This window comes from Lotus japonicus, chromosome 1 (assembly GCF_012489685.1).
Source record: "Lotus japonicus ecotype B-129 chromosome 1, LjGifu_v1.2".
Lineage (NCBI taxonomy): Eukaryota > Viridiplantae > Streptophyta > Magnoliopsida > Fabales > Fabaceae > Lotus > Lotus japonicus.
Window position 1 is genome coordinate 80,237,577 of NC_080041.1, and position 18,624 is coordinate 80,256,200.

Here is an 18,624-nt window from a genome sequence, read left to right on the forward strand (position 1 = left end):
TATAAATCTTCCGTCAAAAAAATCATATAAATCTTCATTCTATAAAAAAAATCATATCTCATCATTTTCCATTTCTAATCTTTTTCCAATCCCTTAATTGAATTATGATACGCCCAAATTTTTTAAAAAAATTACCCTAATTTAACTCCTAAATACCTATAAACAATACTCAACCTATTCGATAACAAAATTATTCACCTAGATAGAGATCAAATTTAGTTTTTTTTAGCTAAATCAAAAGTTGTTATAGAGAGATAGAGAAGAAAACAAATTGTGGAAAGAAGGAAGAAAATCTAAACTGACCGCCTAAATATTGTTTCCTGATAATCTAAGAAATTAATGGAGAATAATTGTGATTAATGGTTGGTTAAGCGCGGTTGACTCGGTTAGAAAATACTCGCCTCTTATTGACACGAACACTCCTCGTTACCTCAAAATCCTCACCTCCTTATCACTTCATATAAATACCACTCTCCACCCCTTTCCTTTACCTCTCTCTGATTCTCACTTCTTCAACTTTCTCTCTCTATCTCTAACCTTTCTCTCTCTAACTTTCTCTCTCTAACCATGGCCAACACCAACATTGCCTTCTTCCTCTTCATCGCTTTACTTGCTACCGGCGCTCTCGGTCAGGCTCCCTCTCAGGCACCGGCACACTCCCCCACCGCCACCCCAAAAAACCCTACTCCACCAACAGCTTCACCACCAAAATCCACCGCCACCCCTCCCACCTCTCACTCCGCTCCTCCCCCTCAAGTCTCTTCACCACCCACCCCTACCCCCACCTCCGAACCACCAACCTCCTCCGAGTCTCCCACCGAATCCCCCACCGAATCCCCTCCCGCTCCCATCTCTCCCACCACCGCCCCCGCCGCCGGTCCCATCGTCAGTGACGCTCCTGCCGAAGCCCCTGGTGCTGCTGCTCCTGCTAGTGGCGCTGCTTTTCTCAGACTCTCTGTTGGTGGATCCGTCGCCGCTCTAGCCGCCGCCGCGGTGTTGCTGATGTAGATCTGAGTCGTCCGTCACGTGGTAGATGTTTATGGTTTTTAGGGTTTATTAATTTATAGTATTATATTATTATTTCGTACGAGATTATGAACATTATTATTAGGTTTTTTAATTTTGTTGTTTAATATTGTCACTCATGTGATTAGTGATATTATTATTATTGATAGAGATTGCTGAGGGGTCTTTTTTGTTTTCTAGGGTTTGATTGACTCTCTCTGAGACTACTATTACTATTATTATTATCATCGTTTTGATTATGGGTTGTTTTATTTATTTGTTTATCTTTCTGTTTTATTTTATTGTTAGTATTATTTTTTCTCTTAATACGACATGTTTCATTTGGGTTCTGTTAACATGTGTTTGTGACAGCTGGAGAGGAGTGTTGTGTTCTGCTTTTACGATTTTTTTTGCTTTTTTAATTCAATTGTTGTTGTTTTTGGGGTTAAAGTATAAATAGAATAAAGTTGAGGGGTGATAAAAGTAGGTTAGGATGGGAAAAAGGTGGAGTTGGGTGGGTTTAACAGGTGTCACGGATGCATGTGCTTGGCGACACATAGTTAGGAAAAGATAGGTTGCGTGTTGTGTGTGTGTGTTTTTCTATAAAAAGCTAAAACACAACACTTTCCTTATTCTCGAGGTTTTTCTAGTTTTATGTATTCTTTGTAGGACCTTGCTAAGCAGGCATTACAGCACAAAAAACAAACATCTTTGTTTTGTAGTTTAAATTTTAAATGACTCTTTTATGACTAAGATAATTGATTAAGAATTTAAGATGTTAAATAAAAGTGATTTAGAATTTAAGATAGTGGGTGCAATGGTATCTTAGGAATGCGATGGATTCTTCTCGTGAGGGGCATAAGTGGCGTTTTGTGGTATCCCGTGACGTTGGAATTATATGGTTGGTAGTAGGTTGTGTTTTCACGATCTCCATTTTCTTCAACGGTTTTCACAATCATCTTGATTCATTGATAGTGATTTACGTTATTTGTGTTTTCTTTTGTCATTTCTTTTTCTTGTCAAGTGCGTCTGGTTGACTCTTTTTGGGATTAATTTGTAGTTCTTATGTAACAACGTTATGATGGATAGTTGATCGAACGAACCGAAGTATATTGGGATAATTGTGAAGTTTCCCTAATTTAGGGATTTATAGGGTTGGTTGAGTTTTTAAGCCTAAAATTAGAGATAAATTTCAGAAAAACGAAGTTAAAGTTATTTACTCTTAATTTTGAAATTGTAATTTGGCTGTTATTTAAGAAAAAGACGTTAGTGATTGTGATTTTTTAGCTTATCAAACATGCCACCATCTCTTCACATTTGCCGCACTACAGTCACCAGACTTCATTGCCGGGGAAGCATTTACCATCACCACCACCTACAGTCACCGGATATCATCCATGGTGGTCATTTCCACTGATATCCTTCACCATTGTTCTTGCCTAGTGCTTTATTGCTAACACTATCACCACTGTCATCACTTGATTTATTGCTACCACTATCACCATTGTCATCACTTGATTTACTGCTACCACTATCACCATTGCCATCACTGGATAATCACTGGATAGCTACCGTTGTTGAACAACATCCTTCACCACTACCACCTTACATTTTCCATATCATTGGCATCCATTACCCTCCACCATTGCCTTTCCACCTGAATCCCTTCAGTTGTAACCGCCATCTTCTATCGTTGCCTACTAGGGGTGAACATGGGCCGGGTAGATCCAATGAATCCGTCCAACCCAATCTGATCCAATAGAAAAAATGCGAGTTGGATCGGGCAATCGGGTTAATCGGATGAATTTTACTACAACTCAACCAAATTCGGATCGGATTTCGGATTCAGTTCAAATCCATCCAATCCAACCCATGATCCATACATATAATAATAATTTTTTTATAATTTTACTCATACTTGGAGTGCTAGTGTCGAAGTAATGACTTTTGAAACTTTGAGACTTAAGTATTTGTAGTTATTTGTCATATTTGCAGGGGCGGACCCACGTTGAGTTCAGGGGGTTCAACTGAACCCCCTGAAAAAAAAAAATTCCTACATACCCCCCTATAGTAATTTTTTTTTGAACCCCCTGAAATTAAAAAATTGCACCTAGATCCCAGCAGCCTCACTCTCTCTCACGCACTCATTCAGCCATTCTCACTCTCAGACCTCAGTCTCTCTCTACTCACGAACGATTCTTCTCCTTCTCAGCTTCTCTTGACCACCACCTCCACCGATCCAGCCGACGCACCACCTCCGGTCCTCCACCGATCCAGCCGACGCACTCACGCACCACAATCCTTCTCTCAGTTCTCTGCTCAGTGCTCACTACCTCTCTCTCTCTCACGAGTGACGAGTCACGACTGGTTCTTCTTCTTCCTCACTCAAGCACCACGCGGCCACGCCACCACAGCACCGCCGGCGGCCGGCGCACGCCACCACCCACTCTCTCTCTCTCTGTTGAAGCTTGAAGCCTTGAAGGTTGGTTGGAATTGAAAACCCCCAAATTGAAAAACCCCAAATTGAAAAACTTCTATTATTTTGATTTGCTTTCCCTTTTGCTGAGTTTGAAAGTAGTGTATGTTGTCAATTGTTGAATTTGCTGAAATCAATTTGTCAATTGTTGGCTGGAATGTTGAATTTGTCAAAAGGAGCACTACCAGTACCAGGTCCAGGAGCTTTAGGATGTTGAATGTTGAATTGTTGGCTGGGATATTGGGATGATTAGATGATATATTGATAATTTGATATTGTATTTTACATACACTAGTTTGCTTAAAATGGGAGTAATTGCTTAAAATGGGAGTAATTGGTTTGAGAGTAATTGGTTTGATTTACATGAGAGTAATTGGTTTGATTTAAATGGTTTGATTTAGTAATTGGTTTGAGATTGGAATTTGAATGGAAATGTTTTCAAATTGCTCAAGTTTGTCATGAATGAATCTAATTTAAGTCTACTCTATCTTGTGAAGGTCATGGATAAATTTTTAATAAAGAGAGCAAGGTCATCAAGTGAGCAATGTGGATCAAGCTCATCACAACAACAAGTTCCTCCTATTGAAGTAAATCTAAATGAGTTGCCATCGGATCCTGGATTGCGACCCAGAATTACAACATATCATCCTAATGATCAAGGTGTTAACATATTACAGTTGTTTTTAATTATATTTCTATCGATGTGCTCATTTGAAAAATTTGAACCCCCTGATCCCGGGGTCCTGGATCCGCCACTGCATATTTGAACTTAGAGTATTTGTTCATAGTTATTTGTTACATGTTTATATATAGTTATTTGGCATGTTGAAGACATCTAAGTTCTAAGTGTCATGTCATGTCATGACATTTAGTGTTGTTTTTCACTTTTTAGGTACTATTTATGTTAGATTGTTTCATGTCATTTGGTAATGAAGTTTTATGTTTTCATGATATTTGGCTATATGTCATTTATGTGGTATTATTTCATGCTATTTGATATGACTTTTTGTGTCTTTTTCATGTTATTTAGTATTATAAAATATTTAGTATTTTTTATAACTTTTTCTGAATTTATAACAATTTTTGCAAGATTTTTTAATATTTCAGAGATATTATTATTTTAATATAACGACCCAATCAATCCATCCAACCCAATCCGAACTTCGTTGGGTTGGTTCGGATCGGGTCCGAAGAAGAAATTCGTGAAATCCAACCCAACCCAACCCAGACAATTTTGATCGGTTCGGATTTTATTTTGACCAAAACTCATCCAACCCAACCCATGTGCACCCCTATTGCCTACCCAATACCATTCACCACCACAACCATCTTCGATCATTGCTTACCCAACACTAGTCAGGCAACCTCGACTACCACCATCATCATTGCTACCATCACCATTGCTATACACCTTACTTCACCACCACCATTTGATACCTTCCACCGCAATTTTCATTTGGAACCCTTCACCGCTAATACTGCCCAACACCTACCGTTGCAATTGGCTTGTACTCCCATCATTGTTGCCATGTGTGGGACATTCCACAACGCATGGTAGACAATGTTTGGGTAGTGGTGGTGGAGGGTGATGACCATGGTGCTGGATGAATGCATCATACAAAGGCCTCGAGTGTGAAGGGTGTTGAGTGACGGTAACAATGATGATGGTGTCAGGAAACAATTCAATGTGTCGTGTGGCGATTAAGATGGTACTATAGCAATGATTTTCAATATATAATGTTTTTTTTAAACTTACTAAAAGCTTGTAAAATTTTAAATTAATTTTTATTTTTAAATTTTTTAAAAGAGATTATCTGAGAGTTTACCCTATTTCAAAACATTTAGTTGATATACCTTCACGGCTTCACCTATAGTCGATTTGCACGTGTAATTTCGAAAAGATCTATCAGTGAAATTCCATACCAGAAAAAAGAAATTAAATGGTTTTAACTTCAAATTTCAAATTAGATGGAAATGTTTATTTTCTTAATTTATTCTTAAATAAAAAGTTCAACATTTTCTTCTCTATTTACTTAATCACTAATGTAAGTCGTTTACCAGCCCTGTTCTTAAAATGAGAAAACCCTGAGTAGATCACACAAAAACAACATAGTAAGAAGCAACAATCACCTCACCCTTCATATTAATTAAAAATCAGCAAGAAAAACATGTTTGATTTCCCTAGATAACTGATGACTACTAAGTGACTGATGCTGCTAGAACCTCAACTAATAATCATAGAAAAATCTGAATAGATCAAACAAGAAAGCTAAAAGATAACAATAATAATAATAATAATAGTAAGAAACCATGAAATTAAGCACTGACTCTGCCCTGGCTTTTCTCTGAATTATCTCAAAAGTCTATCATCATCATACCAGAGGCAAAGCATAGTAGAAGATCCATGAAACAATCAACATAGCAACAAATGGTGAGAGACTATCCCCTGAAGATGAATCTGTTTTGGCGGTGGGGGTGGTGGTGGTGGAGGTGGGTGTGCCTGTGGTGGTTGAAGGTGAACCCTTCCCAGATGATGGTGTTGTAGAAGAAGCAGCGCCTTTGACAGTAACTGCAAGTTTCATGCCACCTGAACAATGTCCAGGAACAGAACATATGAAGTAATGAGTGCCTGCAGTCTTGAGGGCAATGGTGGTTTTCCCACTACTGTCTGTGCTCAGTGAATTTCCTGTGGTGCAGGATTTGTAGTCACTCTCTTTAACTTCATCCACAGTGTGTCCAGCTCCATAGTTGAACACTGTCACATAAAAGAGTACAAATGTTTATAGTAATATCATTGTGTTTGGTTACATGTTGTTTCGTAGCCTTAGAATCAATTCTCATTGACCGAATCACTTTCATGTGGTTATCTACCCATTTGGATGTAAATTAAAGAGCACTTATTAGAGCTTATTTAGTGGATTTTTGTAGTAGATAAGCTCCAATAAATTTATATCCAAAGGGCTCTATATAAATGTTTGGCGATTAACGTACAAAATTGATTTTCCCCAAAATTAGTTCTCTGAAGAAGTTAGAGAGTAGCTGCAACTGATATAATAAATTTTAAACTTTTATAACCGGATTTCATAATGTTATTCTATAGAATTCAGTTTTTCGTATAAGTATATACAAGTATAAATTACTTTACTTAACTTAGAAAACTTACTTTTGTTATAGCAATTCTGCCAAAATCAATTCTATCAGAAATCAATTTTGACAAAGCATATCCAAACAGAAACACGCAATGAATTGTGCTAGTTTGAAATAAAGAAAAAAATGTTACTGCTCTTTACCAAGGCTATCACCAACTGCAAAGGTCTTGTCACTAGTCCATGTGCTATAATCAGCACCAGCTGCCCAACCTGAAGTATCTCCCACACTGTATACAGTTGCAAGTGTTGGCAGGACCATGTTGATTGCTACAAATAAGCCCAAAACCAGAGCATTTGAGAATGCCATTTTATGAGAATGAGCTACTGAGTGAGAGGAAAGAAGAGAATCAGATTATGGAGGAGGCTCTGATGATGATGGTGTTGGATAGTGGGGTTGCTTTATATAATTGCGAGAAGGGTATGGTATGGGAGTTGTTAGACTTAGGCCCCATTTTGCATGAGGATGATGACTTGAGTTACACTTTGTACCTAATTACTGGAAAGGAAAAGATGGTCTTCTCTGTTCTTTCAAACTTCCATCATGAGATGTGGAATAGTGGTTGAAATGAATTATTCAGTTGCAATTATGATGCTGTCGACAAACACATGCCAATAAGAATTTTGCTAGTAATAGTCTAAAATGAGCAGTTATGATGGATTACTTGTGAAGTAAAAGGAATGGGAAATTAGGCTTATATGCCTGTCTCATTTACCTACCCAATGTTTAACTGTTATCTGTTTTTATTTTAAATCACATGTATTATTTCCTAAATCAAATCAAGTTTGAACCGGATAGAATCATTTTGGACGATATAATTCTCATTATCAAATATTTAACGCAGTTATATTCATAGAGACTCGAACTCGAGATTTCTGTTGACATCAGCTTCAATTAGAATAACCTCACTCAATTGATGTATGCTCTTGGAAGTTAACCATATTATCTTTTGTTTATGGAAATGTGTTATTCCAATTTTGTAGCCATGTGTTCCTACCTTTGGCTGGGAAGGTTATGTATTGACGCCTAGAAGGAAATTGTCAACAACATTAGATGAGGGTCCCTCAATCCTGTACATAATTACATAAGCAAGATCATGTTTTGAAAATGAATGCTTGCTTAGAACCTACTCATTGTAGTGCACTCAACAACACAACACAACACAACTACTACTAACGCGTTTTTTACCTGAACCTTTTACCTTGGACCAACGTGTTCCTAATTTATATTGGCATGCCAAAAAGGTCTAATTCATGATTGCAAAATTCTAAACACAAAAGAATGCATGGATGATGTCATTGTGCAGTTCTCTGTCGTCATTCTTAAGGCTATCTTTTGATAAATAATAGAGTTAAATGGAAAGGAATGTTACTTAATAATATGAGACGAATTCATTCTTTTATTGTTTGATATTTATCAACACAAACATAACCAAGAAAAGAATACAAAATATTTTTATTGGACATGTATGTACAGCTTCACATGACTGTAATTCTTCACCTATTTTTTGGACATGTATGTTTCCACACACTGTAAGCATGAGATTAATTTAAACTCAAGATATTGAGGTTGTTTTTCTTGAGGACTTAGAGTGACTTATACAAATAGGCCAAGGCAACAACTCCACAAATTGAGAAAATGACAACAATTTTCATAAAAAACCTTAAGCAGTTTAGCTTGAGTTTATTCTTTTGCATTGTATATCTTTATTTAACTCATTCCTAACTAACGTGATACTTTAAACTCACATTTAACTTCCCAACTGTTATTTCCATGAGTATTCTGATATTGAACAGATCTCCCAACTGCAGGAGTAATACACATGTGCATAGTGGGATGCAATTTTACCACTCAAAATTGCACCAACACAACTAGATGGGGTACTTAATTTTTTATCATGTTTCCAACCAAATTCTCACTAAAAGGATAAACAAGAAACCCCCGCCCCCACGTCAAGTCATGCACGGAAGGTTCAAGTGTTATGAAATTCTGTTTCCTCAGACTCCTTCGAAAGAAACGAGGCAAAACAGAGATAAAATATGGTGAACGTGGCAATGGAGAGAAAAACTTCTTCGTGGTAACCAAAAATCATGATCCTAACTGATTACCAAACACGATGAGCTTTTAGTTGGTAGTAAGACATAGTCATTTTGTGGGGCCGTTGGGTCCCTTTGCTTTCTGCCCAACTATTATTACTAATGAGCTTTTAGTTGGTGTCAAATGAACAATCATCACTGTTAATCAAAGACACTCGAAGATTCCACTTTCCAGTTATATATTCAGCTGAAATAATAGCAAAGGAAACAATAATCATGTTGAAGTATAGTACCCCCCTTGAAATTATGATTGTATACTTGCAATTGTATAATAAACTATGAAATTCTGTAAATCTCAACCATCAATTGCACAACCAATGACTTCAATTGTTTATCCATCTAATGTGAATCCCTCAAATTAGGAGTCTAATCCCTAAGTTACAATAGTAAACTGAGGAATAACATGTTGTCCTCTAGTTGAAATTTTGGAGGGAAATAAGACACAAAATTGGCCAATCTTTAAGTACTTTTATGATTAAGCTTTTGTATCTTCCCCCCTTTTGAATGGTTTTGTATTGTTTCCTTATGGTGCCCCCCCCCCCCCCCCCATGTGTTAAAGATAAAGAAGAAATCATTCGATAGGCTGTATCAATATGTCAATGTGATGTAACCAGCACTAAAGATGCAAACAAAATCACTATTACAGATATGTTTCTTGCTTTCTAGAGATATAGTAGCCTTCTAACTTCAAACAATGAAATGAAAATACCTTGATTCCATAGAAATGTGACCATTCACTTACAAAGACTATCCATTTCTACAATCACAGAAATGCTTATACTAACATATCTATTCATTTCTTGTATCTGTTGAGCCTTTGGTTCGAAAAGGTGCAAACTACCTGTAAACACAGTTTAAACCAATCAAAGACTTCTGCATAATCAGTAGAATGAGCACACTATCAAAACTTTCGATGTAATGGCATACAGCATCAAGAATATTTGAAATGCAGCAGGGAAATAATGATATCAATCAGCATTGTCAACTCCTGCCCCATTCACGCTCAACTCAGTAGATGTATCTTCAGGTTTTGCACTGCTCTCTTCAAGTGGTTGAACAAATCGCTTACTAGGCGCTACCCTGAGTGACCTTCCCATAAAAGTCTGCACAAGAACCATAGTTCCACATCACTCCAACTAAAAATAGTGTCCCAAATTGAAACGCTAAAAAAATAGCTGAGCAAAATCAAGACAAACTAATGCAAGAAACCCCAAGTTACCTTTTCTTGGAACTCAGAAAGAGCTGCATTGGCTTCTTTCTTGGACTTGAAGGACACAAATCCATAACCAGTTGATTTTCTAGGGTCCTCATGAAATACAACCTCTGCAGAAACAACTTGACTACTTCCTGAGTCAAAAAACTCCCTGAGATCTTTAGACGTCGCTTCATAGGACAAGTTTGCAACAAACAAGTTAAATGTTACTGGCTTCCGTTGCACTACGGGTGGCGGCGCTTTCTTCTTTTTTGGTCGAGCATAGTTGAGTTTTAATACGCGACCCTCAAACTCCTACTCAGCATTCAAAGAAAAAGAAAAGGAAAAACACATCAAACCAAGGTCCCTCCCTTCTTAAGGTGTACTCAATGCATTAAAAAACTCAGCAAAACCAGATGCCAGAGTGAATTCAATAACCAAAGGCACAGCAAAATCAAAATGACACAAATTTGCATCATCCCCTAAATGAGAGTAAAATTTTCAGTGTAAAAAGAATACAGAATTCAGGAGTTGGTGAAAACTTTATCAAACCAAATGATAATAGGATGGCCGGATTCACTTTTAATCCTCTAAGAATCACTTCCTCCCCTCAGAAACTGATTAAAGCTACTTCTAGTAGCATCTGCAAAAATCAATTCTCCACAATCATGAAATTCCAAAACACACTAGTTCCTCGTTGGAGAGCTTTAGAATAAATTCTCATTGAGTAAAATCACTTTTGGAGTAAAATTAATTCTGGATGAAATTATTGATATTTGGGAGTCATTTTGGACAATTGATTTCAAACCCGAAATCAATTTTTAGTAGAACCTAGAGAGTAGCTTATGCGTTAAACATAATCAACTACAAGATTTTACAACTGAGTTTCACCATACCCAACAAAAATCATTTTTTCATAAATGTATGCAAACATAAACCACTTCACTTTCAACTCACTTATACAATTATCAATTTTACCAAAATCAATTGTGACAAATGCTCATCCGAACACGCACAAAGATGTTGGGGAGTGATCTCGAAGAATTGATATTGATTTCAGTCTCAAAATCAATTCTGTGTTGAAGCTAAAGAGATTAGGTCCTATGTTAAACATTATCAAATATCAATTATGAAATTCTGAATTTCACAACATTACCCAATAAAAACAACTTTTTTTCATAACTCAGTTCACTTTCAACTCATTTCAACTCACTTTTAACAAAATCAATTGCATCCAAAATCAAATGCTTATCCAAACATGCACCAAACAAAGATAAAAAGAGTGTAAGTGGTGTTTTAGGCTTACATACGATTCGAGCTTGTTGAGAGCCTCAAGAGCCTCTTCTGGGGAGCTCATTTCAACAAACGCCAAACCCCTACTTCTGGTCTTGTTATACATAGAAAGCTAAAGCACCAAAACAAACACAAACCCTTATCAGACATAAAACAAAAACCTCAAACTTTCAGAACAAAAAAGAAGAAGAGGAAGAAACAAAAACCTCAACTTCGAGAACCGTTCCATATCTCTCAAACAAAGACCGAACATCTTCAGGGGTACTTGTCCATGGCACGTTCTGAGCAACCAACCTGGTTGTAGAAAATTCTTCAGTGGTGGCTTCCTCGGTTTGTTGTTGTTGGGTAGTGGAAGAAGCGAATGTGAGAGTGTTGGCTCTGGTACTGTGCGTGATTGATAGACATGGAAGGCGAAACGAAAAGGGTATGTGGCAAAAAGTGAGCTTGGTGGAGTGGTTGTGAGATGAAGATTGGGAGTAAGGTTTGTTGTTGTTCTTCTTGTGGTGAATCTCAAGGGATGAGAAAGAGGGTGAATGGTTTTGTGTGGATATGTGAGTTGTTGTTGTTGAAGAAGTTAAACACAGAACACGTAGCAGCGCCATTGCATTCAATCAGAGAAACCACGAGGTTGGGTTGAGTTGGGTTACTCCATTCTCATTCTGGAGAGGTTTTGGAAGGGGAAGTGAAATGGATAAGGGACATTGGTGTCTTGACTGTTTTGGTGTTTTAGTTTTTTATTTCAAGTAATTTTTTTAATAATATGTAATCGATTGAAATGGAGATAAATGATTTTTGAATTTTAACTCAAATTTTAGTGTAACCAAGCTACATCATGTAAGGTTTAGGGGGAGTGTAGCTCACTTGATGAGATAAGGAAAATGAAGAAATTTGCAGGGGTGAAGGCCCAAAGTTCAAATCCTGACGAAAGAAAATAATTTACTAACAACTAACATTTGTCTATAAAAAAATGTAAGGGTGAGAACAATAGGAGTTTAATTCTTAAGAGAGACGTATGTTGAGAGTAATAACTATATTTTCTATCATGTGGAAACATTTGTTAAATACCACAAAGAACTTGAACTTGATTGTAACCCAATAAAATAAATGTGCAAATTTGTATCGGTTTAGATAGCGATTCAAAGCTGCTAGAAAATGTTTCCCCCCTCCCTTGTTTTTTATATACGTTGCAGACCGTCACAATCTGCGTATGTTGATTGGTGGTCAATTCAATTATTGGGGAGCCAACCCTTACACTATTTTTTAGTTCTCCTAGTTCAGCTACTCGAGCTATTTTAGGTTATGCAATAGACGAGAGACAATATATTGGGGTTTGAAAATCAATTTCTATAATTTATGGTTTGAAAATTTATTTTCATAGTCTCCACTTTGTGGTGGTTTTTTTTTATAGGCAAATGTTAGTTGTTAGTAATGTTAGTAAATTAGTTCCTTCACCAGGGTTTGAACCCTGACCCTTCACCCTTCAATATCCTTCATTCCCTTACACTATTTTTTAGTTCTCCTAGTTCAGCTACTCGAGCTATTTTAGGTTATGCAATAGACGAGAGACAATATATTGGGGTTTGAAAATCAATTTCTATAATTTATGGTTTGAAAATTTATTTTCATAGTCTCCACTTTGTGGTGGTTTTTTTTTATAGGCAAATGTTAGTTGTTAGTAATGTTAGTAAATTAGTTCCTTCACCAGGGTTTGAACCCTGACCCTTCACCCTTCAATATCCTTCATTCCCTTAGCTCACCAAATGAGCTACCCACCCCACCCTCCACTTTGTGGTGGTGAGAGGTGTTATACGACAAGCCCTATGAGAGATGGTAATAAAGAGGTGGAGGATGCAACGCAACAACAATAGTGGAGAGTATCGGGTGGAGATATATGATAGTAGAGGATATTTTAGTAGTGACAATAACACTTATTCTAATTCAGGTGTTTATACTATAAGATAATTTCAAATATATTCTTCAAAATGCATTCTAAGGAACAACTAGACTTAAAAATTGACCGTTTATATAAGTAAAAAATAAAATTTGAATGTTTAGTTAGTATAGATAAACCCCCTAAACGTAATTTAGTTTTAGTGAGTTTCGTTGGGTTTTTTCAATTGTTAATTGGATATGTTTATGTCTTGAAGATTGCTTAGTAATAAAGTGTCCATAAGAATTTTTTTTTGAAAATTGCCAGCCATGGAATTAAATAAAGTTGGGCAAAAATGTCAATACATCAACGTTCACCAAATGTTCCGCAGAGGGAGGTACCTCCTCTACCAAAACATTGGTAGGAAAGTTTGAGGCATTCATCGCTAAAAAATATGCGACCATATTTCCTAAACGTCGAACGAAAGAAAACGAAAAAACAATTTGATTTTTTTATTCTTATAATAGATTAAAATTTTAACATAATTAAATCTCTTTCTATTAATGTTTTTTTTTGGAAGTAAAAGTATTATATTGATGAAGAAAATATCAAAGTATTCCACCTCTTCAAAGGGAACAAAAATCCACCAAAGCGGAACAACCTAGCACTTCAAGTCTCGTTTTTTTTTTGTGGTATCGTGGAGCTCCTTTTGTCAAGACTTACTGATAGACCATTAGAAGCCAAAGGGCTGGAATTTGGAATGTTGAGCCCATTTAAACCTTAGGCGCCAATGAAAACCCAATAGATGCAATTGACAAAAATAAAAGCCAATAGGCATTCGACAAAAAAAAATAGCCAATAGGCAATAAATGCAAAATTTCAAAACCATATAGGTTCATTGAAAATAGGCTTTTTGCAACAAAAAAAGAAGTGAAAATAGGCTTTTATTTATTTTTCAATGAAATTGACATGTTATATTTGTGGGAAGCAGTTGATCCCATTCCGTAGAAGCATGATTAACAATACTGATTCTCATGTCTCAACACTAACAATTCAACAGATATGTAAAACTTTGACCAATCAACTCATATGTAAATCAGAAACACTGTCAGAACATGGTCAGCGTCTATTAGTTTGTTAAAAGTGTCACATTACTTCTTGACCATTCTACAGTCCGGGGAGTTATGCCGTAAGGGTGATAATGGCTGTCTAGCTGATTCTAATTCGCCAAAATCAATCTTCCTCTCCATTGGGCTAGTTGTTCTTGGACTGGTCTTTCTCTTGTTTGACTGCAAAAGTCAAATACAATATAAGTATAAAATGCATACATGTGACATGGACGGAAGCAAAAGATGCATATGATAACTATTAGGCAACTTAGAAACTTTACTGGTATAGCAGATGAAGTAGTGATAAGCATCATAACTGGAATACGGGGGGATATATAATCTTGACATTTTAGGAATGAGAGAGATTGAGTCCACTTGTGAAATGTTCATTATACATTCGTTGGAGTTCAGTTTTGGTTTAGTTTCAAATATACACTGCCTAGGGTTTCAGTAAAAAAACCACTAACAGAACCTCTAGACAAATGCAGATTATGAAAATCCTAAAGAACGCTGCAGAAGAATAATGATCCAGCAAAAAGAGGCACATGACAGGGGACACCTAAATACAGCACATTAGACTGTGGCCCTAAAATATTGAAAAGAGCCAATTGATCTTTGTTTTGTATGCTGTTTAGACCAATTTGTGTTTTTTTGCATTTGAAGTCCTTATGTAATAGAATGGTAGTATTGATTTATTCTTTTTCTCTCTAAAAAAAACTATTAGGCAACTTAGATGTGTATTAAATATAATCATCATCATCATGGAAAAATAGAAAACAAATTATAATTGAGCTCAATCATCAGCAGATGCTGCATATGATAACTATTAGACAACTCTATGCCAGTGATTCGGATTGCGGTTGTGGTTACATTGTGAAATTGCAATAAATGCTGCTGAGATGCGATGCAAATGCGGCATGGCATGTATGCAATTAACCATTAACTCACCTTGGCAGATGCGCTGCTGGTATGCTTTCCCCCAGAACCCGGATGCTTCCCTTCCTTGAGTTGCTTCAATATCTTCTTGTTCTTCTCATCCAATATGATATTTTCCTCAAACAGTAATTTTACCTAGGCACACCGTGCATAGTTAGATATTAACAACAACCATCAAATCATCCACAAAGAAAATGAATTTGTCCAAAAAATAATAAGGGATCAATCAAATTGTACCTCCTCCTCAGCTTTGTGGAGGTTAGTTGTTAGATGCTCCTTGTCTTTCTCAAGTGACTTGACTTTGGCAATTAGTGACAAAACACTCCGTGTTGATGGTTTTATGCTACCAATTCCATAAGTGAAAATTAGGCTAATAAAATCAATTGACAAAAACTGAAATGGAAATACGAATAGAAGTTTACTCTATTGAGCATTATATGGAACATGATGACAGTTAACAATGGCCAGATGAAATACAAAATTCCTAAAGAATAACGGGTAAAAGAAGGAAACAGGACAACTGACTGAAGAGATATTGCAGGCTCACCAGTTCCACATGCTAAGTAACTGTTTACATGACTCATTTCCACTGTTTGCTACCAAAAATGCATATGCAGAATCATCATCATTACTGATAAATGTTGCCAAAACAGAGTCAAGTAAATTCTCTTCCACAGGTGTGCCTGAAGAAGAATCAACCTTCACAGGAAAAGAAAACAACAAGAATCAACATTGGCAATCAAATGAACTAAAACATATCAAACCTATTACCATTTCACCAGTGAAGGAAAAGAATCAAACATATATTGAAATTACAAAAAAACTCATTGCTTATTAGTTGTTTAGATTCATCAATATAGATATATCAAAATGATCATTACTTTTTAGTAGTAGAACATCATTAATATAAAGCACATTACATTTTCAATTTAAAAGCGGATGAAAGTCAATCATATGGTGAGTTATCCCTCAGTATTTTCACAGTTATATGCAGTGAGTAATCTCAAATTCTTATATTGCCAATGGAAACCAAAAATAGATTATAAAAATAACTGGGATGAAACACCTTCACCCTCCTAATGTCTCCACTCATCTCCAACACATGAACAGTGAAGTAAGTTCAAAGTCCTTCTTAGCAGCACTTTCTAAGACATTATAAGCAACTAATTTACATTTTAAAAAAATCAAAACAAGGTGCATCTCTTACATTTTTCAAGTTTACGTTAACGTCAATAATGAAATTCCAAGACCAACTCCTCCACACCAAACCACTTTATTATATTCACAGTTGCTAAAACTGGGGAAAAAAATTAAACCTCTACAGTTACACTTAAAACCCCTTCATCACCCGACTAACAAGCATTTCAAAAATTTCCAATTCCCATCTACTAAATCAATGAGATGGTTAAAAGGATACTTTGATTGTTAAAATAAAAAGAGGGACAACCATTGTTACGGATTGGTGGTGATGCTTGCATTATCACAGTGCATTATCTTTATAAGCAGTGAGCAATCTCAATTTCTAATATCACCAATAGAAACCAAAAATAGTTTATAAAATCACTGGGATGAAACACCTTCACCTTCCTAATGTCTATGCTTCTATCGATTAGAAGCAAAACCACATCAGCAGCCCCAACCCATGAACAGTGTTTTAAGTTCCAAAGTACTTCTTAGCAGCACTTACTAAGACATTGTAAGCAATTAATTTACATCTAAAATAAATTCTATAGAAGGTACCTCTCTTACATATTTCAAGCTTACACTAGCATCTCAATGAAATTCCAACAATTGCTAAAACCCCTTCATTACTCACTTACCAAGCACTGCAAAATTTTCCAATTTCCAAACTACAAACCTACTAAATCATCGAGATAGTTAAAATAAAAAAGAGGGACAAAAATCGTTACCGATTCGTGATGATGCTTGTATTTATTCAATTCATCCTCCAACAAGTTCAAATCCTTCTCCAACTCGAGTACACGCGACTGAGACTCCCGTGCCCGTTCATCAGCCTCGTTCCCAAATTCCATCAACGCGTCCCTATCATGTTCATAGAGCGCGATTTCATGCTCCCACTTCTGGCATTCAGCCACCAAATTCTCACACTCCGACGCCAGCCGATTATTCTCCTCAACAAACTTCTTCAAAGCTCGCGCGTTCATATCCGATTCAGACTGATCCAAAACCAAACCCACAAACCCTCAATTACCAAAGATTGCAAAGAAATGGAAAAGAGGGAAGAAAGGGAACCCACCTTGAGGCGTTGGACGAGTTGGTCTTTGTGGTTCAATTTCGCGAGCAACGAAAGGTTCTGGTCGCGGAGGAGCAATTGAGACTCTTGCGTGGCTCGAAGCTTTGCCGCTAGGGTTTGGGGAGGTACAGAGATTCCCAAGGTATCATCGATGGTTTGCTTGATGTAATTTTCTATGTGTGGTGGAAGATCCATTGTTGCAGAGTGGTTGAATTGGAAGACAGGGTTCAAATTTCAAAGCAAAATCTTCGAATTGCAGGAAATTGAAGAAGAACCCTAATTGAAAAAGCCCCAAATCAGTGTTGGGTTTTGAAGTGAAAGTGAGAAGTGTTCGTTTGGCTCTGGTTTTTGTTCGGAAAAATTGAAATTTTGTGTCGCTTTGATTCAAATTGAATGCGATGACCGTTGTGATCGTGTTTTATATGGATTAATTAATTGATTTTTTATTTTTATTTATTCAAACTTAAAAGTGTTTTTGTAATGTGGTCTATGAATTTGGTTTCTCACTTCCAATTTTTGGGCCTCTCACACTAAGGCCCAGTAACCGCCTGTGTTGTGACTGCATCCACATAAAAAACAGAAGGAAAAAAACACACATGTAAGTCAACATATGTTGGCTCAGTTAGTAAGGACATATCACTTCTTCTTAGAAGGTTGTGAGTTTAATTTTTGTTCCTGATGTGATGACTATATTGACGGAGTGACGGGAAACCTGTAAATACTTTTGTAAGCGACTGATGGTCTAGGAGACAAACTTGTCATCTCTGAAAAAATAAGAAAAAACGTGGAACTGGAAATAAATTTTTGTTTTCATCTGAAATCTAGGGATTGTTTGATTCGTCCATTTCCTATTTTCATTTACAAAGAAAAGAAAAAATAAAGCTGAAAAAATGTGATTGGTTAATATTAAGAAAATGTTTTCTAAAATATGATCAAAACAAAAAAACTGTTAGTGGTGGAGGTGGGTGGAGGTTGTGGCAATAAAAGTGGTGGAGAATGGCGTAATTAAATTATTTTAAAATCTATTTTGGATTTTTATAAATAACATTTTAAAATTTTAATTGAAAATGAATAAATCAAGCACATTTTTTATCTTTTTTGATTTTCTAAAAATAGTAAACAAAAAGTCTGAAGAAACATGTTTTCTAAATTTTAAAAATGAAACTCTTTTCAGAAGAAAATAAAAAAAAAATAGAAAATATTTTCTAAAACCAAACAGCCCAAGTATTCAGATGTTTGCTTATTC

At 36.2% G+C, this 18,624-nt stretch overlaps 4 protein-coding genes across 4 annotated transcripts; 1 reads left to right on the top strand and 3 right to left on the bottom strand.

Moving 5' to 3' along the window:
• The first annotated feature begins 465 nt into the window (after window positions 1-465).
• On the top strand, window positions 466-1,265 carry LOC130718305 (classical arabinogalactan protein 4). The gene has a single exon (XM_057568865.1). It carries the CDS (start codon window positions 568-570, stop codon window positions 1,006-1,008), a length of 441 nt encoding a protein of 146 aa, XP_057424848.1. The 5' UTR covers window positions 466-567; the 3' UTR covers window positions 1,009-1,265.
• A 4,329-nt stretch (window positions 1,266-5,594) lies between these two features.
• LOC130718330 (blue copper protein-like) lies at window positions 5,595-7,017 on the bottom strand. The gene is made up of 2 exons (XM_057568911.1): window positions 6,772-7,017; window positions 5,595-6,236 (listed from the first exon to the last, which is right to left on the bottom strand). Exons 1-2 carry the CDS (start codon window positions 6,935-6,937, stop codon window positions 5,854-5,856), a joined length of 549 nt encoding a protein of 182 aa, XP_057424894.1. The 5' UTR covers window positions 6,938-7,017; the 3' UTR covers window positions 5,595-5,853.
• Window positions 7,018-9,305: 2,288 nt separating this feature from the next.
• LOC130718321 (28 kDa ribonucleoprotein, chloroplastic) lies at window positions 9,306-11,938 on the bottom strand. The gene is made up of 4 exons (XM_057568901.1): window positions 11,416-11,938; window positions 11,223-11,321; window positions 9,944-10,231; window positions 9,306-9,827 (listed from the first exon to the last, which is right to left on the bottom strand). Exons 1-4 carry the CDS (start codon window positions 11,809-11,811, stop codon window positions 9,693-9,695), a joined length of 918 nt encoding a protein of 305 aa, XP_057424884.1. The 5' UTR covers window positions 11,812-11,938; the 3' UTR covers window positions 9,306-9,692.
• A 2,015-nt stretch (window positions 11,939-13,953) lies between these two features.
• LOC130718316 (uncharacterized) lies at window positions 13,954-17,761 on the bottom strand. The gene is made up of 6 exons (XM_057568892.1): window positions 17,382-17,761; window positions 17,035-17,301; window positions 15,672-15,823; window positions 15,362-15,467; window positions 15,137-15,259; window positions 13,954-14,368 (listed from the first exon to the last, which is right to left on the bottom strand). The coding sequence occupies exons 1-6, from the start codon at window positions 17,571-17,573 to the stop codon at window positions 14,231-14,233; spliced, it is 978 nt and encodes a 325-aa protein (XP_057424875.1). The 5' UTR covers window positions 17,574-17,761; the 3' UTR covers window positions 13,954-14,230.
• Window positions 17,762-18,624: the final 863 nt, after the last annotated feature.